Source organism: Fimicolochytrium jonesii (genome assembly GCF_025526975.1).
Source record: "Fimicolochytrium jonesii strain JEL569 chromosome Unknown EV422scaffold_27, whole genome shotgun sequence".
In the NCBI taxonomy this organism is placed as follows: domain Eukaryota; kingdom Fungi; phylum Chytridiomycota; class Chytridiomycetes; order Spizellomycetales; family Powellomycetaceae; genus Fimicolochytrium; species Fimicolochytrium jonesii.
Window position 1 is genome coordinate 310,624 of NW_026515694.1, and position 20,412 is coordinate 331,035.

The window sequence follows — 20,412 nt, forward strand, 5'->3', positions numbered from 1 at the left end:
GTAGAAAAGCGCAAAGCAGCTTCAAGGCGGTTCTCCTACAAACCTTTACATGATGGAGTCCATTCAGCATTCGGCATGGAACCCACTCAGCACTTGCTCGCCGTCCAACATCGACGGATGACCCATACGACGGTTTTCAATTGGCCAGCGGTCACGTGAAGGCACGAGTTGGTGAATAGATATGTTGGATTTCTCATGCCACACGTTTTCATGGGCTGCTGTTGGCCAAAGTCCCCGTCGGCATCGTGCATAAGTCCACACCGGCAATACCCCGCATCGCCCTCAATGCGAAAGCAATGACAATACCTGAACCTGCTTCCCACGCTCTCCAGGAGCTCGGGATAGCCACACTTTTGTCCGTTCTCCGAACATCTACAACCAAGCCGCTGCCCCTTCTTCATTACGTCCTCGCCTACCTCGACCCGCTTGACATTCTACATGTCTCGCAACTGCACCATGCCCTTCACGCAGACCGCCGTCTGGCCCCGTCGGGTGAACTATGGTGGTGGCGCACGTTTCATGTCGACGCTCCGCCCGCGCGAGGGATGCGGACTGCCGAACGAAGACGGGATTGGCGACGCGCCTGTTTCGAAAAACACGACGAGCTGGAGCGGATCGCAGCCAAAGACGATATGAAGAGCCGTGCCGCTGCATGGGCCGCTGCGCATCCGAAAGGGAAGAAGAGCGAGATTATGGAACCGTCGCCCATGGAGTATGGGATGCCCGCAGGCTCAAGGGGGAAGCTCACGACGGAAGAGAAGGTCGAGGCCAGGGCCTATTACAAGGAATTGAAGAACAAGAAGGCCAAGGGGAAGCTTGTCGAAAAAGTTTCGAGGGAGGAGAGGTTCATTTACTACTAGGGAATAAGGGAACCACTACATGTGGGAAGTGAGGGAGAGCGCGAGAGATCACTGTAGCATTAGTTTTGATATTTATTAATTTTTGGGAAACACCCGTTGGGACCATTGTAGTCCGGCTTGAGAGCAGCGAGTAAGGGGAGGCAGAGAATAGGTCGAAATGAAACAAATAGTTTTCAACTTTCAGAATTGAAATCGAGTGAAGGCGAAACGAAACCTATATGTGATAGCTGTCATACGCCTAGCGCCGCGCCGTGCACGAAAACGCATATTTACAGGGGAATGCCCGTTGAGTGCAGAGGTTCGTGATCCTTTTCCTCAGTTTCGGGTGCAGCAGAAGGCCAGAATCCATTTCAGATCGATGAGCATGTACTTCAGTGCCTTGGTCCATGTTTCATCTTGGTTGAACTGCAGCTTGATGGGGGTGTCGCCAATCTTGTCTTTCACAATTCTATAGCGGATGCGTCAATAGGTCAGGATCAGAAGGGTCGGTTGATAAACCTGTGTATGAAACACAGGTCTTCGAGGGGACGCACCTATAGGGAAGCCGAAACTTGGAATCCCGCTGTTCTGCGTAGTCCCCAATCTGCTGTAAGCAGTGCAAGAAAGCCACGAGCGCGTTGTCGAATCGCCGGTTCCAGAAGAGAACGCCTTTGAGGTCGCCAGATCCGTACCTGTACGACATCCATGGTCAGACCGAGCTCACAGCTGGCAGGACGATTCAGTTATATTGCCTTACAGTTCGAGTGTCCCCTTGTCGCCATCGATCTTTTCTATCCTTGAGAAGCTGCCCATTGGAACTAGCTTGTAGCTATAGCTCGAGCGTTAATGGATTGACATATCAGGTAACTGGCGCTCGTATGGGACCCTACACGTGTCTCAGGTACATACTTCTTGAAGGTAAAGCGAAGCTTGTTCGCCATGGTGTCAAGCAACAAAAGGGATTGACCCATAGCAGCGTTGATTTCCGACCAGTCAACCTGCACAAAACGTTAGGTTGTTGTGCTGGAAACTGTGACTAGGTAGCCAACGCACCGGTTGAGTCGGTAATCGCCCCATGCGGAAGCCTATGGTGCGACCGCATGAGCTGGAGGTTTCAAGACAACCATAGCAGAGTGCACTTTGCAACGAAAGCTCTGCTGATACACTTGCCATTGATAGTCCCGAAGGGTCCTTCATGCCAAATCTGGAACGTGTCATTGTAGACATTGGTCTTCTTCAGACTCTCCAGCTGCTTTGATACATAGGCGTGACTCAGTTGGACACTTTGCCGCTCATTCTGATACGTTTGGAGTTTGCTGTCGAAATCATTCACATCTTGCCATAGGCTGGAATACGGAGTGGATTTGAAGGTTTGATCGGAAAACTCCTTGCGCGAAGCTTCGAAATGTACCTTGATTTTGAAACTTCAAGATCCTCGAGCTCTTTATGGACTGAGGCCAACTCTGCGTTCAGATGTTCTCGTTCCGACTCTAGATTCTTCAAAGTTTGCAGTGCCTGCCGCTCTTCATCTCTCAGCTATGATGAAGCAGTCATACGGTTCGGTAAATGCTGTGACCTCCTCGGCGGTGTTCCGGGTCGACCGTCAAACCTACGCACCTTTGTGAGGTCTTCCTCAGTCACATCCGGTTGATCCCCATTGTGCTCCTCCTCCATCAGAGCCTTAAAATACGCCTCGTACGCATCCTTCTCTTTTCGTGCCTCATGCACACGCTTCTCAAGCTTGACCATCAACTCGTCAGCGCAGTCTTCACAGAGGGGATGATCTACATCGGTTGCCTGCGAGACCAGATCGAACAGCTTTGCAGCTGTCTTTAGCTTGTGACTCAAGCTCCCTCTCAGATGGGCCGAATCGTCGGTTCCTCCTCCCGCGCCTGCATCTGCTACACCGCCTCGATTTCCTGGTAGTACACTTGTCAGATGTAGCGATGCGACCTGGGATTTGGAAAGAAGGACAAAGGAGTCCTGGATCGGTATAGCGGACTTTCCATGACGCCGCCGGTCCGTTCGTGAATCTAGCCCTGTTGCCGAGGATGCATCTCGTCCATGGTCGTCGACTCCGCTTCTATGCGCCGACTTGATAGGTTCAGTCAAGGCACCTATCGTGGAGACGTTTTAGCAGGTGTGTCAAGCGAAGCGCAACAGCAAGGCCAGAAGTTTGAAGTGTAAACCAACCAACCAACAACTTCTTCGTATGGGGAACCATCCAATAGAGATGGGTCCAATCGTGTTGGCGTATAGCATTTGCAGCAGGTATAGAAGTTCGCAGTGTCGTCGGCCGAAGCAGGTGCTGACATGTTGACTTCGAAGTAACAAAAAACACGAGCGGACGTGACACTGGGAAGTGAAAGGCCGCAGCGGTTCTGGATGTAGAGGAGCTATGTGGTACGACTTCACTATATATGATATGTATGTATATGCTGTAGAAGGCAGGAGAGGACTTATGCTCAGTTGTCGGCTGTGATGGGGAAGCTGACGGAATGTGAGCCTCGTCGCCTCGTCACCACCAACTTCCTCCTCTTTCTCGCCTCTTCTCGCCTCGCCGACAGCGGAGACGCGGCCGAGGACTCCGAGGAATTGGCTTCGTCAAGAGCTTGAACGTGCGGAACCCTCCTCGCTTAGACGCCACTGAAGCAGCCACGATGGACTTGGACAGGCAAGCCGAGGAGCAGCGGAGCCAGAGAGACGCACTCGGCCAGGATGCTCCCGCAAAAAGGGCAGTTGGCGGGGCAAACTTCCACTCCTCACTGTCCATGCGTGAGAACTACGAAAAGCACGGCGTAACAGAGTACTACTCCCAAGTCGCATCGACGTATCGCAACCCGCACGCAGAAGGCGTTGACAGGGTGGTCGCAGCTTGGATGAACGTTTGGCTCCAGCATATGGACGAAGACTTTGAGCCCGGCAAGGTGGAAGTGAAGACGAATGACCTAGAGAAAGCGTCGAGGCAAGGCGCCGGAGCAAGTATCACGTCGGAACTCGTCGATACGACAGATCCATCGACTCTGGATATCAAGGCGGGGGATGCTAGCTCCCCAGTCGGTGGTAAGCTTTCGCGTCCCGTAGCCAGGAAAGTAACAATTCTGGATATGGCGGCCGGAAGCGGAGAAGTGACGGAGTCACTGTTGTCTTGGAGCACCAAAAGAAATGACTTCCTCAGGATGAAACCGGGTCGTACTGATCCAAATGCGCTGCCTGTGAGCCCACCGTTGGAAGGTGCTCAACTTCCCGCACCAATACATGCCTCACCACAGTCTCGTCCGGCAATGTCACGGCCTGTCCCTCGTCCCGTGCCTCGTCCCGTGCCTCGCCCTTTGGCACGACCTACATCGGGATCCCCGTCCGCCATCGTTACACGTGCTTCGAAGCAAACACCTCTTCCAATAGAGTTGCAAATAACGGCGACAGATCCCTTTACAGCGCCGGCGTACACGTCACGAACTGGTTTTCCCTGTCATCCTCTCAGTTTCCGAGATATCTCCGACGGTGGGCTAGCCTCCCTCGCGCCGGCTCACTTCCATCAAGTCATTTGTTCTTTCGCTTTGCACCTGCTTACCGATTCGCATGCAGTCTTTGCCTTGTTGTGGGAACTCAGCACACGGGTACAATGGATGCTCGTGATTGCTCCGGGAAAGAGACCCGAGATAAAGGATGGAGCATGGGGTTGGGTTAGATGGGATCATCAGCGATGGGCCCCTCTGGAGGACGAGTTGAGGGCAGAAGATGGCGCAGAGATCCGATTTGGGAAATGCCGAGGCCGAATTTATAGGAGTGTCAATTACGTCCCCCCATAAACCGAAGGGCATTAGCTTGGCTGGGATGATTCTGCGTAGCGATATATATACATAGAGAAATCTAGATTCCTGCAAAGTAGATAAGAAAAGGGGTTACACTCAGCCGCTCTGCGGTGTCCGGATGCGTAGTGAGATGCACGCCAGAAAAATCCGCCAGAACCTGGCGCGATTTGCTGACCTAATCGACACGCGTCACTTCCGTCGGCTCCCCACGACCCTTCAACAACGCTGCTGTCGGTCTGAAACTGAATCCTGTGCAGCTTAAACGAAAGCTGCAGGATTGCAAACAGATCGCTCATACCGTATATACCACGGCGGTAACGGTTTGGTTTTCTCTTCGACGGTGGCCTTGCCAGCGGCCAATACCTACAGGATGGCCTCTACCGCCGCTCCAACGCCGGCGGAGCTCACCGCAAATGATGGGCGAAGCCCTTTTCCCATGAAAAGGGACCAAACGCTCGGCTTCCCCAAAGAACCCGAGCTACCGAGCGTCTCACAACACGCTGGTCGCCAGTCCACCAAGCCCGAAACCTTGACGGTCCCCATCAACACTGTCACCTATGTCGGCACGATCCCATCTCCAGCAAAAGCCGCAGAGGCTGCAACTCCTGCAACAGCTGGAAGCACCACCCCACCCCGCATTACCCCGTCGCAGTACATAAAGACACGATCCCTATCCACTGCGGAGCGCCTGGCCCAGGCTTCTCATATGTCTAGCACTCCACGCATCGTCGGCCTCATCGACGACATCGAGGCGTCCTCGAAGCCATGTCACGTTCCTGTCGACCGACCGCTATTTCAACCGTTTCCATCAACCGTGGTGCTGCAATCTTTCGTGCCTTTTCAGGTATACGAAGTTGTCATCAACTTTCGGAACAATGATAAAGTAAGTGGGGTTAAGGCGTTATGGCTCATGGCCCGTGGCGGTCTTACTGCACCCAGGGTCCCTCCTAACACCGTCGTTCTCTTCGTTAAGGTTCCCCGCCGGCTCAGAATCGAGCCAATTGACAATCCATACTTCTCGATCACCAGATGGAAAAGTGCCACATTGCATTCTGCAAAAGTGGCTCCGGGAATGGACGTGGCCTATGTCCTGCGATTCACACCCGAAGATCAGATCGACTACTCGTATAATCTCGTCTGCACCACGGAGCGGGAAACATTCTTGGTGCCTATCGAGGCTGTCGGCGCACGAGCTATGCTTGACTTTCCAAATGAACTCATATTCACGGATTGTGCAGTGAACTATGACAGTGTGCGCACACTGCTCGTGCGCAACATTGGCAATCGTATTGCAAAGTTCAGAATGCAAACCGCGGCTCCATTCAAAACGGCGCCTGAAATAGGAACTCTGGAGCCAAAGCAGAGCATGCAGATTGACGTGCACTTTAATCCCGAGGTAGGCATACTTGATGGAAAGGTTCAGGATCAAGCCCCTCGCTCATTTATGATTGGTTACTGCATAGGAAAGTGGGAGCTTTCAAGAAGACCTGCAAGTGAGCTTTGATACCGGAGAAGATATCTATGTCTCTCTGATGGGAACGGGTGCGAACGCACACATTCGTCTCGAGAAGCCAACATTACGGCTGGACAGCACGTACATCAGTTTAATCAGCATGAAGAAACTAAAGATATTCAACCGAAGCGATATCATGGCGACCTTCCAATGGAAACAATTCTCCAACGTGACAGAAGAAGCCCAATATCGAGCGCGTCGGGAAGCAGAATTGGGAATCGTCACACAATCCGACTCTGACGAGCCTGACGCCAGATATCTCGAATTTGATCAGGGCGATGGGGAGAAGGACCCGAGCGAGACAGAGGAATTATTGGATCTTGCGCTGCTTTCACAGCGATACAAGAATCAGAAGCGGGAAATCGAGCTAAATCCCATGCTGTTCGACGGATCCATTTTTCGGATTTCTCCTTCGTGCGGGACTATCTGGCCGAATTCATTTGTGGAGATGAATGTTCTCTTTGCGCCGGTGGCGGCGGGTCTCCAGACGCAAACAGTCTACTGTGAGGTGTCCGGCAGAGAGACTCGCTTGCCTTTGCAACTCAAAGGAGAAGCTATTGGACCGAAAGCGCGATTTTCTTACGATATGCTCGATATTGAAGAGATATTCATCCTAACGAAGCATACATACAAAGTTGTTCTGGAGAACAAAGGCGACATTGAAGCTGTGTTCTCGCTTAACCCGTCGAGTAGCTTATTCGGACCCAAATTCTCATTCAGCCCGGATCGAGGAGCGCTGAAGGTTGGGGAGCAGCAAATGATTGAGATTGGGTTTCACCCAGATATACTCGGGGGGTTTTCGGAAGAGTTTGTTTGGGACATCGAAGGCGCCCCAGAACCTCTGGTTCTCACGCTTACCGGCAGCGTCGTCGGGCCAAGTTTTCACTTCGATGCAAACGAAGTAAATTTTGGCGTGATCGCTTACGGCTTCACGTACAATCGATCGGTGACTCTGCACAACACTTCGCTGATTGCTATGTCATATCACCTGAGCATCCCGCCGGGAGAGAACGGAAAGGTTGACGAGTTCACGGTATCGCCCATGCACGGTGTCATTGACCCTATGAGCTCTCATCAAATTACCGTATCATTCACGCCCAAATCTGTGCAAACGTACAGCACGTACGTCACGGTGAAAGTGGATAACGTTGGGGAGGATCTTCGGCGCTTGCCCCTTCATGCCGATAGCACCGTGCCTATAATCACAGTGCTTCCGCGCATCCTATCCTTTGGTGACACATTTCTGAACCATCCCTACGACAATCATGTAACACTGGAGAACAATACCGAGTATCCAGCACGTTACGGTTTGCTTGCACAGGAGGACTCCACCAAGGCATCATATCAGTATGCATCTGACAATGGAGAAGGAGTTCTCATGCCTCACTCGAGAACTGAGGTTCATATTCAGATCCAAGTGAAGCAGTTAGGCGTTGTCGACTTTCCGATTTGTATGACCATTGCTGGCAATGAGGAAGCACCCTTGCTGACGGATATCTCGGCACATGGGATAGGACCGAACGTCGTGGTATCTTGCACGGAACTCACCTGGGGAAAAATACCAGTTTTGCAGAGAGTCCCGCTGACATTGGCCCTCAAGAATGATTCGCTTATACCTGCCATATTCGAGTGCAAATCGGTCAACGACCATTCGGTATTCAAAGTCGAGCCTCGAAAAGGCCAGATTCCGCCAAACGAGGAAGCTGCCGTTACGGTCACGGCGTTCTTGGACGACTCAGTCAAGTTCACCGATATCGTCAAAGTTATCACGCAATCTGGTGGAGTGCACGAAGTGAAGTTGGTTGCCAGAGGGCAGGGGACGACAATCACTTTCGATGATTCCCTCCGGGAGGTGAACTTTGACCATGTCTTTAGCAGCAGGGAATGCCATAAGGTTTTCACAATGACGAATAAGGGCCGCCGACCCCAAACGCTGATGTGGATTGGTGAAGAGACCAAGGGAAAAGACGGAACAGTTGCTTCGGAGCCGATTTTCGAGGTTGTCCCTCCTCGGTTCACTCTGAAACCGGGCATGTCACAGGACATCACACTTCGCGGATTCAGCAACAAGGCTTTAGATGTCCGGCAAACCCTCGTCTGTCAAGGCTTCATTGACAAAGACCCACTCAGAAGACTGGTTCTGAGCACTCAGGTTTCGGCGACCTTCGTGACCCCGTTGGTGAGGCTTTCTCCACCGGATTTGAAGTTTCATGCGACACACACAAGCGAGGATCGGCAAATGGTTCTCAGCAAAGAGCTGGAGTTGACCAACACTTCGTCGTTGCCGCTTCACATCGTCTTCAAGTACCCAAAAGCATATACAGTCCATCCATCGGTCTTGAAGGACGCATTGAATCCCAACGACACCGCAAAGGTCACCGTAACGTACGACCCTTCCTCCCATAAAGACCGTATCACAAAGCAGGAGCATGCGAAGCTTGTCATTTCCTACGCTGAACATCCTCAGAAGGATATCGTGGATATTGACAGTGAAATCATGTATCCGAACTTGGACTTTGATAGCACCTCCATCAATTACGGATGCATACCGGTCAATACCGAGCAAATATCTCGCTTTACGATGTTCAACAAGAACAATCTGCCGGTGATGTACTGCTGGAACTTTCAAGCGACGAAAGACGCTATCGAAGATGAAAGTGTCGATGAGAGTTCATTGGAGCAAATCTTCGATATTCGTCCTTTACGAGGCACTTTACTCCCAGGGGAAAAAGAAATCGTTGAAACCACATTTTACGGGCATATTCCCGGCAAATTCACCGCGCAAGCAATTTGCGACGTGTCTTGTGGACCGAAGTACAAGGTCAACCTGGAAGGGGAGGTCTCATCTATCGAATTTCAGCTCGACCGCCTGACGGTGGACTTTGGCACTCAACCTTATCAGAATGTGGTAGAGCAAGAAGTATTCCTTACCAACACTGGGAAGGTGGAATTCGACTTTACCGCTGCGCTGTTACCCACTTCCCAGCTACTTCCACGGCTGACGCTTTCTCCGGCGCAAGGAACTATTCAAGCCCGAAGCAAACAACGTATCGCTGTCAAATGTTGCATAGCAGTTCCGGAGGCAATCGAAGATGCCTTCTTCATTCAAATCGCCAGATTTGAACCCGTGCGAGTGCGAGTCACAGGAAAAGGCGTTTTTCCGAGAATCGCTCTGAACATACCGCGCGTGGCGGACGCGAGGTATGAAGCTATCGTAACCGAGATAGAAGCTGCTCACCCTCGGTCAAAACTAAGTAGTGCTGCAAGCGATGGAGTGCGGATCAGGGATTCCGAAGCGGAGGAGCAAGCAGACAGCCGCCTCTTGCGGGAGTTGACGTTAAAGCTGTTGAATGAACTCAATGAGGACGCGAAATCACGCCTGCCAGCCGTTCCCCGTGGACGATTCATCGGATCCCCTCTCCTGTACCACAAAGCCCAGCAACACAAGGCAGATAAAAAGCAGGGCTTGCTTCTCTCCGAGAGCTCCCAGGTGCGGCTCGCAAACTACATGTGCGACCTGGGGAATGTCATCAAGAATACATGCAAAAGTCAAGCAGTGACTGTGAGGAACACCGGGCATCAACCTGTTTCCTTTGTCCTTGAAAAGGCCGCGCTTAGTGGGACAGGATTTTCCGTAGAACCTGACAAAATTCGCTCGCTGCCCCCAGGAGAACGAGTGGACCTGAATATCACTTTCCAGGCGCGAAGTTATAGCGGTCGCGGCGACACAACTAGCATTGGATTTCCCATCAAGGTTTCTGGAGGACCGACGATTGGTGTCCAGTTGCAGGCGACGGTGACAGTTCCTGATCTTGTTCTTTCAACGAACACTCTTGACTTTGGCGAGGTTCTATGCGGTTATCGCAAGACCGCGCACGTTCGGATGGAAAATCCATTCAGCATCCCATGCGAATGGGCGATTGTGTATCATGACGCTTCTGCTTCCGAAACTCGAGGTCAAAAGAAAACCACTCGGCGTGGAGTGAAAGAGTTCGAGATCAGTCCAACCTCCGGAGTGCTAAACCCGGCAGAAAGCTGTTTGCTAACGGCGCGATTCTCGCCTATCGAAGAAAAAGCTTACCAGGAAATCGCTTACATCAAGATAAACTTGAACAGCAAACGAATGCAATTGATTGTGCAAGGAAACGGTACTCAAGCCAACATCATTTTCGAGCCCGACCGAGTGGTTCTAGGACCGGTCCTGCCCTACTCAGAAGGTGTCGTGGCATACTTTTCCGCTTACAACCCCACATCGCACCCAATCGAATTTGCGTCGGTTGAGTTTGATAAGGATCTGCTGGAGGAAGAGAGTATGCTGAAGCACTTGGATACGTGGGTCAACGGGACAACATTCATCCCACCACGGGAGCTTGGTGGTCCCTTGCCTGAGAAAGTTGTGGAGAATGCTCATGCGAAGATGAAAGCTGCTAGAGATAGCGCGCAAAGTGAGGCTGGTCATCATCTGGGTGTCGGGGATCTCTTAGAGACGGCTGCTCCGATTCATGGACGTAGGCGGTCATACTTGAATCCATCGCCCCAGCAACCGCAAGTCTCGCAACCAATGCAGCAGATACCAGTACCTGCACTTCACCAGCCAACTTCCCCGTCTTCCGTGAGCGTCAATGCTGCTGACCCCACAACATCTCAACCCTCTCCGATCGAATCTGCTACTGCCATCATCCTTCACGGCCCGCCGTACTCAGGTCGAAGGTCTCAAGCTCGAATGATATCAAAAGTGTACGGTTACGCCTATGTTCACATCGATGAAGTGATCGATGCCCATTTGAAAGGAGCGCACCTGGAGAGCGGGCCTATCATTGTGGAACCAGGACAGACGCATAGTCTTTACGGAGGAGGAACCTCCGGAAAGCGTAATCAAACGACCACTGAAAATGACGAAGGACTGGATGGATCCGGCGGCGGAACAAATACAGAAGCCGATGCAGAACTTGCCTTCGGAGAGCTTCATAGCAACTTGGAGGCGTCGGCATCTCCGACGTCGCTTCCCGAAGAAACGATACAAGATATTGTTCGGGATAGAATTCAGATGGAGGATTGCATCAAAGGCTTCGTTATTGATGGGCTCGAGAGCAAATTTGGTCCTCCAGTCGCAATCCTGAGGGCAATTCTGCGATGCATTCCGGAAAAAGCCAAGAGGCCTCTGTTCTTCAATCTGGCAACCGACGCGTTGCACATCCGCGAAAGGGAGGCGAATGCTCAACGCCTTGGGGTGGAGAAAGACCCAGATTTGGTTCCCGTGCAGGAACTAACCGAGGACGAGTATGACGCACTTAACGAAGAGGACCGAGGGAGGTACGATCGGAAAATATCCAAATATCGAAAGCTGTTGAAGGAGCAGCAAGATCGAAAGAAGCAGGAACGCAGACTCTGGGAAGAGGAGCTAGCACTACGAGTGAACGAGCGGAAAGCGGAGGAGGAAAGGGCGAGAAATAAGAAGAAGAGACCGCCTATCACGCGAGGCGTCACTGAGAAGACTGAGCCAGGAAGGGTAGGTCCAACACCGCTTGGTCGAGCAGATGTCGGTAGGCTCCGAGGGTCCTCGGTCTCGGTTGCGCCTGTCGCTCCAGAAATACGTCCAGGAACTCTTTCACCTAAGTCGTTGGCTAAGCGACACGCACTGGATCGTTATGAGAAAGGCTCGGAGCGAGCTCGTAGTGAGGCTGGTGAACGGGAGATGGGAGATGAACTGTCCTCGCGGTTCACACTATCGGAAGGGGGAGAGCTCTTTCAAAACGAAAGCACCTATCGGCGGGTCGATAGTTATAGTTCAACCTTGGAGTCGTTAATCGCATTGCTGAAAGAAGGGGACCTCAAGCCAATAGCTGTTCGTCCGATAGTGCCTCCTGCACCGGTCGACAAGAAGGCAACGAAGTCAAAGTCGGGGGCACCAGGCAACGTTGCGACCGAGGTGACTACTGTACTGCAGAGTACCGTTCTCGAAACCGAGCAACAAGAGGATTCGTCAAGTCGATGCTTAATCGAGATCAATGCTAACGCCGACGAAGAAGCCGTCTTCAAAGCGATCGCGGAGCACATACCCTCTCCGAAAGCGGGCGACAACTCCGATGATTCTCAGATACCTGAGCCGTATCTGGAGCAGATTGTGCAGTATCCGCAGGAGCTTCCCGAAGTCAGCAAGTCCCTGAAATATTTCACCATCTCCGCCGGTAGCGCGCGTGCTCCAGAAGATGACTCTATTGTGTCTCGAGAACTCTCGATGGCGGGTCCAGTGCCAAGCATTGGTCTTACCGCCCCCCCGACGAAGGAGAATTTCCGTCGTTCCCACGTGGCGCCCAAAATTGACGAATCAAAGATTGTGATTGAGACTGAGGATGACGACAAAGATTCAGCGAAGCGCTATCGTTGGATCATTCAACCACACGAGAGAGAGACGTTCGCGGTTCAATTTGCTTCTATGGAAGTCGGAAAATTCGAGGAGACACTTCATTTCGTCGCGATTGGGGCATCGGGCAGATTCACGTTATCTTGTGCTGGTCACTGCCAGTACGCAGCGATTGTGACGGAGCCTAAGAAGGTATTCAACAAATGCAGAAAATCGAAAGACGAGAAAACCATTGTTCAAGGAGAATACATAGCATCCATCGGGACCTACGACTTCGGACCTCTGCTGAACAGCAAAGGGCGGGAGAAGTATCAGGAGAGATATCCCGAGAATCATGCGTTGCTAAACATCTGCAATCCAAGCAACGCCGAGATCAAGCTGACTGTTGCCCTTCGGAATGATATCAAGGGAGACGTGTTCTTCTTTGAACCAGCATCGATGGACCTCAGCCCGGGACAAACTGAGAAATTGTCCGTCTGGGCATATCCAAAGACAAACAGCGTTTTCGAGGACACTCTGATTATCTGCATCATGGACAATCCTGATCCAGTTTGTTACAAGCTCAGGTGCACTGGAGTAAAACCGGAGCTGGAGGTCGACAAAAAAGCAATCACTTTCGAGAAATTGCTATTGAATAAAACCGAGAAGCGAGAGTTACACTTGAAGAACAACACGTTATTGCCTGTGGCATGGAAACTTTCCGGGGCAGATGCGCTTGGAGATGAGTTTCAAGTGACACCTCTCGAGGGTATCCTGGAGCCCACGCAGGAGTGTCTAGTGGAGGCGGATTTCAAAGGAAGCAAGCCGGTAGTCGTCAAGAAGGCTTTCAAGCTTGAAGTGAGCGACTCTGAAAAGATCGGCGGGATTGTGCAGGAAGTTCCAATACTTGTGACAGCGGAAGCATATGATGTAGCTGTGGACCTGCACTTCCCTAAAGGATATGAAGGATTGGACTTCGGCGTCATCAAGGTGTTTGACGAAGGGAAGCAGACCTGTACCCTGAGAAACAAAGGACGATATGAGGTTGGGTATCGCTTCATATTTGATGCCAAGGAGGACAGTGATGTCTTCAGCGTTCTTCCGCCACAAGGTATCATACAGCCATCGGAAAAGCCCTACGGCGTTCAGGTCGTTTTCAAAAGCTCACGAGAGACGAGCATTCGGGACGTCGTGGCCTGCAAATGCCAGTTTTTTGAGCCAACAAATGGGGAGATCACTGCCGTCATCCCCGTCAAAGTGTCTGCTCGGGCAGTATTCAGCAAATTCTCCATCTTACCGGTGCGAGATCTTAATTTCGGGGCATTGGTACACGGGACGAAAGCAACTCGGCAGTTCATCATCGAGAATCTGGGCGAGTTCGATTTCCGATATTCCATCTATAAACTTGTACAAGCGTTGCTGGACACTAAGCTTGCCGGAAAGAACACACGTGCAAATTCGCGGGCGAGCAAGGCGGGAGGTCGCCAGTCCCCTCCACCCACTTCCAAACCTTTGAATCGAAAGGACCTACCCACCAAGCAAGGAGATACGCTTAGCTTCGGGGCATTTTCTGTGTCACCGACAGGGGGTGTGGTCGGTGCGGGACAGAAACAGCCCATCATGGTTGAATTTCATTCTGACGCTCCCGGAAGTTTCGAAGAGATCGCCGCCATTGACATCACGGATCGATCCATGAATGATTATCCGGATGTTTTGGAGTATCGCTTGATAGGCGAGTGCTGCGTTCCAGGAATCAACACAACGGATTTCCCCTCTATATTTGAGGAGCACTCCGTATGCAAGCGATTGGAGCTTTTTTCGCTCCGTACAAACTACTACGCGGAAGATGATCGCGTTTTCACCTTTGGGCCATGTTTAGCTGGACAGCAAGCTCACGGACGATTAAAGTTGTCCAATCCATTCAAAGTCCCTTGTGATGTTAGCGTTACGACAAAGCCCCGAAGCAAGGCACGGGGCGAAGCAGCGGACTTCGCTTTCGATTCGGATCCAAAGAGACTGACGATACCAAGCCATGAAAGCCGTTATGTCACGGTCTCATTCCATCCAATGTTGTTACAATCGTACGCAGGGATCTTTGAGGCGGTCGTTGAAAATGTCACGGAAAGCAAGCACAAAACACTTTCGTTCGAGCTGCGCGGTGAAGGAACTCTCCCGCGCGTTATTGTCGATAAGCCCGGGCTTAGATCGAACTTGGGTGTTCCTTGGCTTCAGTTCCGTCGACTAATGATAGGTGCAAGTCAGACTTTGCCATTAACTGTTCGGAACGACGGAATCATTGGAGCCAAGCTGTCCCTGGACTGGCTCACGAAAGATACTGAGGATTTTGACTGCTCCGGTGTCAATGTCACGCACATCTTGAAACCTCAGGAATCCAAAACCTTCGAGGTTCGTTGCCGAGCAAGCAGTGTTCGCAAATTGAATGCGGAACTACGGCTACGGATTCTAGACAACACATTCGAGGACACTACCATTCAGATCAGTGGGGAAGGTATTTTGGATGATCTCAGCATAGACGGCTTACCCGGGGAAAACGAAAACGAACTTCACTTTGAGGATTGTTTCATCAACGAAATAAAGCACTATCCTTTCAGCATCGCGAATCACTCCCCCGAATACCTTTCGATAGTTTTGGAAGAGCAATTGGGTTTCACCTTCGCGCCTTCAAGTCTCCATATCCGTCCGAAGGGGAGCAAAGACATCACGGCGTCTTTTGTCACACGTAGCCCTTGCGAGCACAATGGAGTAACACTACTCATCAAGGTTGCCCGTATTAGGTATACGGGTCCCATTCCCGAAAATGACTGGGACAACAACATGAAGGCCGTGAGATGGGTGGCAGGGGATCCTAACCACCTGAGCGCTGCGAAGAAGATCACCGAGCCCACTCCCGAACCCGGACATGAAGTTATCGGCCCTGGTGTCACGCAACGCAATCTGGTCGCGAAAGCCTTTGCTGACTTCTCAACCTTTGAGTGCGATGTCAAAGATATCAAGTTCAAAGAGACCATGATGTTCCAGACAAGGGCTTACAACGTAGTATTGAGGAACCCAGGGAAAGTCAGCTTGCAGTACAAGTTCCGTTTCGTGGAAGACTCTGAAGTCATGGTGCCCGATACAGCCGATTGTCCTTTCAGTATTTCACCTGCTGCAGGGAAAGTCCTGCCGGGAGAAAGTGTGTCACTAAATTTGAAGTTCTCCCCCATCGACGTGGGTCATTTTTCTGTGGAGCTTTCGGGGACATTCGCGAATCTGAACGCGAACCAAAAACCGATTCACGCTCAGGTTCAGGGCGCTTCTTCGAGACCATTTTGTCACTTTGAAATTCAGGACAGCGACTATCTAACTCGCAGGAGTCTGGAGCAAGGGCTGGTCACTGGCGTACCTGCTACTCTTGACCCCAGTACGAAGGTCATTGAGTTCCAATCCTGCGGCATCAAAATCAAGAATACGAAGCGCTTCTATCTGCTGAATCCCACAGCATTGAGCTACGGTTTCGAATGGACACACGAGAGTGGGGACTCTCGGGCGTTCAAATGCCTAACGCCGAAGGGGATTGTCGTATCAGATAAGAAGTATGAAATAGCGTTTGAATATACCCCGGACTCGGTTGACACCAAGGTATGGATCCCAGAGCGTTTGGCATCCGAAAGTTCGCGGCGAGCATCTCACATATGCTTTCTTAGGAATCTCTGTGGCGAATGGACATTGTGGGCCATCAGATTTCCGTTCATTTCCTCCTTGTGGGTCAAGCAACGGAGCCGAATGTTTTTGTGGACCGCCCTAGTCTGAATTTCAAGTCGGTACTTGTCCGACGACAAGTGAAGGAAATCATCAAGCTGGTCAACAACGAGTCAATACCTTTCGCCTTCGCATTCAGCGAGACCTCGTTTGAGATGAGCCATGAAGGCGCACCCGTGTTGCGATTCAGTCCCACAACTGGAACTGTGGGTGGAAAGTCAGAACAGCCTATTGAGGTGACTTTCGTTCCATCAGCGGAGAAAATGTTTAACTTCAACTTGGTGTGCAACGTCAAGAAAAAACCATCGCCTTTGACCATCAATGTGAAAGGGGAAGGATATGAGATTCACGACTCGCTGCATGCCGAGGTACCGGATGGTTCGCTTACAGAGTTCGGGGCAGGATACGCAGCGCAAAACGTTTTGGATTTTGGATCTGTGCAGCTGAATGAGAAAAGATTGCGGAGGGTTGTAATAGTCAACTCGGGACGTTTTAACTTGGACTATTCTTGGAAGCTTGCCGGGAAAAAGGCCGGTTTCATCACTATTCGACCCGATTCCGGCACGATACGAAAAGGAGAACGTGTCTTTTGTGAATTGTCCTTCACGCCTCGGCATCCAATAAGTCTCAAGGACATCAGAGCGACTTGTCAGATTATAAACGGAAAAGTTTACCAGTTGGCGTTGAGTGGCACTGGAGTACGTTCTCTGTTGCGTTTATCAAAGCCACTGCATGATTTTGGAACGCACTTCCTCTTCAAGCCTGGGATGGTTGCCCCCACTGCCATCGTGGATATCACGAATGATGACATTAGCGAACTAGCTTTGGAAATTCTGCCTTTGGCCTCCTCCATTTTCACACTGAGAAGGACGATCAGTACGCTCGCACCTGGCGAGACGGGCGCGATTGAGCTTGCCTTCCAGCCAAAGGAAAGTATGGCCTACAACGAAAACGTCAGAATCGAGATCAACGGCCTATCCACTATCGATTTCCCGGTAAAGGGTGAGGGAACGGAGTACAAAGTGGATGTTCTTCACGCGGAGCACCGTACCGTGCAGTTCGGAGCAATAAGCATCGGCCACACCGTTAGCAAATCCCTCAAGCTTGTTAATCGGAGCTCCATTCCAGCAACATTCTCGCTGGGTCCTCCCTCGGTTATCGAGAGTCTGCTAGCGCATGCAGTTTCTGTGGGCCCATTGCAGGTCAGTAACATTCGACCGAAGGGGACTGTAAATGTAGAGTTCGTTTTTCGGCCGCTACAACGCATCCCAGCATTTTCGGAAGAGTTGCTCTTGGAAGTTCCTGGCATTTCCAAGCCAATTGCACAAATCACAGGCGCATGCCAAGGGATTGAAGTGAGGTTGGAGAATGACACTCTCCCTTTCGGCGCGGTGGTGATCAAGAGCAGCGCAACCCGTCGCCTACAGCTTCAGAATTCCGGGGACATTGGAACGACGTTCCGTTGGGAAGTAAAACAGTTCCTTCCGGACTTCTCGATATCACCATCCGAAGGCTATATATCACCGGGCATGGAGGTATCTTTAGAGATCACCTTTCATCCTCTTGAGTTCAATGCAGACATCCGATACGAAAACTTGCTGTGTCGCGTTGACGGAATGTCATCGGCTCTCAGTCTAACTTTGAGTGGGATGTGTGTACCGCCACCGGTGCATAACGAAGTGCTGAAATTCTCAGCTCCCGTTAGACAATCTGAAAGCAAAAGTATCCCGCTTACCAATAGAAGCTCGATTCACTGGCATGTGCGACCTATCATTGAGAACGAATGTTGGAGCGGTCCCGAGATCATTGACATTGAGCCAGGGCAGACAAAGCAGTATGACATTGTTTTCACTCCGTTGGAAATGGTCGGTACTGGAGATGGAGGACGACACGAGGGATCAGTATTCTTCCCGCTGCCAGATGGGACAGGCACGCTGTACAAACTGTATGGCGCCGCAGACAAGCCTGGCCCTGCTGGAAATATCTCACGCGACGTGCCATGCAAGACGCTCTACACGGAGGTCCTACCCGTGATGAACTGGTTGAAGCGAACACAAAAGCTCAAAGTTTCCATGGAGTTGGCAAAACCGGATCCTAGTGTCGTTCTCAAGGGACACGACTTCATTGAGCTTCCGGCACTTCTCAGCAAGGATTACAAACTCTCATTCTACGCATACAAAGAGGGAGTTACTAGTGTCAAGGTTATCTTCAAGAATGAAACCTCACAAGAATACACGTATTACAACATAACATTCCGAAGTACATCCGCGGGAGTTATCGCAACGTACGAACTCTTGACGTCTGTTCGACAAAGTCTCACGAAGGAAATCACCGTCACGAATCCTCTACCGACAGCAGTCGCTTTCACGATCACCTGCAACTCCACAGACATAACAGTGCCGCACTCAATCTCAATTCTACCAAAGTATGTTATGAAGTTCATGCTTCTATGTCGCAGGAAGGAGGTTGCATAGTTTTCTGATTTTTGCTTCAAAATATAGGTCCGATGCAGTGGTTCCTCTCGAGTTCCTCCCACTTCATCCACGCGAAGCAGTGGCACGCCTGACACTGCAATCGAATGAGCTGGGGTCGTATTTATACGATCTCAAGCTTGTAGCAAGCAGTGCTGCGCCTGAGCGGAGTCTGCACTTCAAGGTTGGACTTGGTGGAAGCCAGACCCAAACTTTCAGGTTTATGAGCTTTGCGAAGGTGAAAACCGAGTACAACTGCAGATTGGAAAGTTCGGATTTCGCTTGTGAAAAAACTGTTCTCGCCACCGCTGGTACGTAACGCCGAATGCATCTTTAACATTGTGATATCCTTCTCTGATTCGCCAATGCGATTCAGCTTCAAATAGCGGCACAGAGGTCTCGTTAGACATCACTTACGAACCGTCCAGATTGGGTGACGTTCGGACTCAGCTCATTATCACTTCCACGACGGGAGGGGACTTTGTATGTCCATTATTTGGGCATTGCGTTATCCCTCGACCGCAAGGGCCGATCGTCATCAAAGCAGGAACACCAACTCTCATTCCCTTCCGGAACGTTTTCAATTCCTCGGCAACCTATACTCTCGTGGTGGTGGGTAGAGCCTTCCGTGTCTTCAAAGCCCCCGTGACAGAGTCTGACGTGCATTTTTTCAATAGGACAATGCCGCCTTCGCTGTGAAAGGGGCGGAGACGATTGGGGCCAAGAAAACCACCCAGATATCAGTCTCTTACAAACCCTTCTCTCCAGCCCCTTATGGCAGTGAGAAGGCAGACGAAAAGGAAAGCTCGACTGTTGGAGGTGGTGGAGGCTCCAGAAGGGAACGAGCTGAAAAAGGAAAGGAGAAGGACAAAGGGGCAGAACCACAATCTGTGGCGACAGTGCAGTCTGCGCGGGCTCGGGTTGGACCCGGTGCTAAGGTTGGGAAGCTGATGATCAGTCACTCGGAAAGCAACGTGGTGTGGATATATTACTTGAGGGCGACTTGAGTGAAATTAGCAGTCCCCTTGTACATATGTAACTGGCATATTGTAACCTGCAACATGTAATGTATCTACCGTTAAGATAAGAGAGCTGTATAAAAGCCGAACAATGACAGCGTTCAGGTGATGGGCAAAGGGAGCGGAGGGAGATGTCAATTTCTTACGTCATCCCCCCGATACGCTGTCAAATGCAACTACGTGCCGCGAACAGCTGTCAGATTTGGCAGCACCTTCCTTAAAACGCAGAGCGTTAGATCTAGAGGTGCTGGTTGCGATACAGTACACTGAATGATGTCGAGAGCAGACTTACAATACAGAAGTGGTGCCTCGCTTCCGCCCATAGAAGAACCGCGAACACCGCCAGCACCGCTGGAACGGAAACTTTCAGAAAAATCCGTCGCTGAGAGAGGAGGCACTTCGTTCCGCCATGAGCGAAGTAAAGCATCATCCAGGACGTACGGTTACTCACTTCCCGAACTACGACGACCAAACGAATCTCCAAAAAGCTCCTCTCAACATGCAAAATCTTTGGGGTCTCTTGTGAGAGCTCGGGACGCACCGATTCGCGAGGTAGTCGATGGAGATGGAGTGTTGACAGGGTTCAGCCGAGGATTCCTGGGTTTTTCCAAGGGCTTTCAGCCGAAGACAGTGACAATTAGCAAAAAACCGGG

The 20,412-nt window shown here is 51.2% G+C and overlaps 3 protein-coding genes across 3 annotated transcripts; 2 read left to right on the forward strand and 1 right to left on the reverse strand.

Annotated features, from left to right (window-relative positions):
* Positions 1–1,017: 1,017 nt before the first annotated feature.
* Positions 1,018–3,326, reverse strand: EV422DRAFT_219857 (autophagy protein Apg6-domain-containing protein). The gene is made up of 9 exons (XM_053065456.1): positions 3,037–3,326; positions 2,457–2,956; positions 2,251–2,375; positions 2,010–2,185; positions 1,893–1,924; positions 1,749–1,837; positions 1,597–1,668; positions 1,394–1,531; positions 1,018–1,308 (listed from the first exon to the last, which is right to left on the reverse strand). The coding sequence occupies exons 1-9, from the start codon at positions 3,152–3,154 to the stop codon at positions 1,176–1,178; spliced, it is 1,383 nt and encodes a 460-aa protein (XP_052922560.1). The 5' UTR covers positions 3,155–3,326; the 3' UTR covers positions 1,018–1,175.
* A 284-nt stretch (positions 3,327–3,610) lies between these two features.
* On the forward strand, positions 3,611–4,549 carry EV422DRAFT_481530 (uncharacterized protein; the record flags this gene model as incomplete). Its single annotated transcript, XM_053067313.1, has 2 exons — positions 3,611–3,766; positions 3,908–4,549. Coding segments are annotated over 2 exons (798 nt in total), but the record flags the coding sequence as incomplete, so codon positions are not given.
* A 257-nt stretch (positions 4,550–4,806) lies between these two features.
* EV422DRAFT_220074 (uncharacterized protein) lies at positions 4,807–19,979 on the forward strand. The gene is made up of 7 exons (XM_053065458.1): positions 4,807–5,537; positions 5,628–6,050; positions 6,118–16,149; positions 16,215–18,694; positions 18,771–19,051; positions 19,117–19,352; positions 19,418–19,979. Exons 1-7 carry the CDS (start codon positions 5,025–5,027, stop codon positions 19,745–19,747), a joined length of 14,295 nt encoding a protein of 4,764 aa, XP_052922562.1. The 5' UTR covers positions 4,807–5,024; the 3' UTR covers positions 19,748–19,979.
* Positions 19,980–20,412: the final 433 nt, after the last annotated feature.

Excerpts from the sequence above, each read along its gene's own strand:
- EV422DRAFT_219857 (XM_053065456.1), bottom strand. The coding sequence starts at position 3,154 with ATGTCAGCACCTGCTTCGGCCGACGACACTGCGAACTTCTATACCTGC. Across the intron at positions 2,957-3,036 it reads CCCATACGAAGAAGTTGTTG|GTGCCTTGACTGAACCTATC; the intron begins GTTGGTTGGTTT and ends TCTCCACGATAG. Across the intron at positions 2,186-2,250 it reads CTTGAAGTTTCAAAATCAAG|CCTATGGCAAGATGTGAATG; the intron begins GTACATTTCGAA and ends TCCGTATTCCAG.
- EV422DRAFT_220074 (XM_053065458.1), top strand. The coding sequence starts at position 5,025 with ATGGCCTCTACCGCCGCTCCAACGCCGGCGGAGCTCACCGCAAATGAT. Across the intron at positions 5,538-5,627 it reads ACTTTCGGAACAATGATAAA|GTTCCCCGCCGGCTCAGAAT; the intron begins GTAAGTGGGGTT and ends CTCTTCGTTAAG. Across the intron at positions 19,052-19,116 it reads AACTGTTCTCGCCACCGCTG|CTTCAAATAGCGGCACAGAG; the intron begins GTACGTAACGCC and ends AATGCGATTCAG.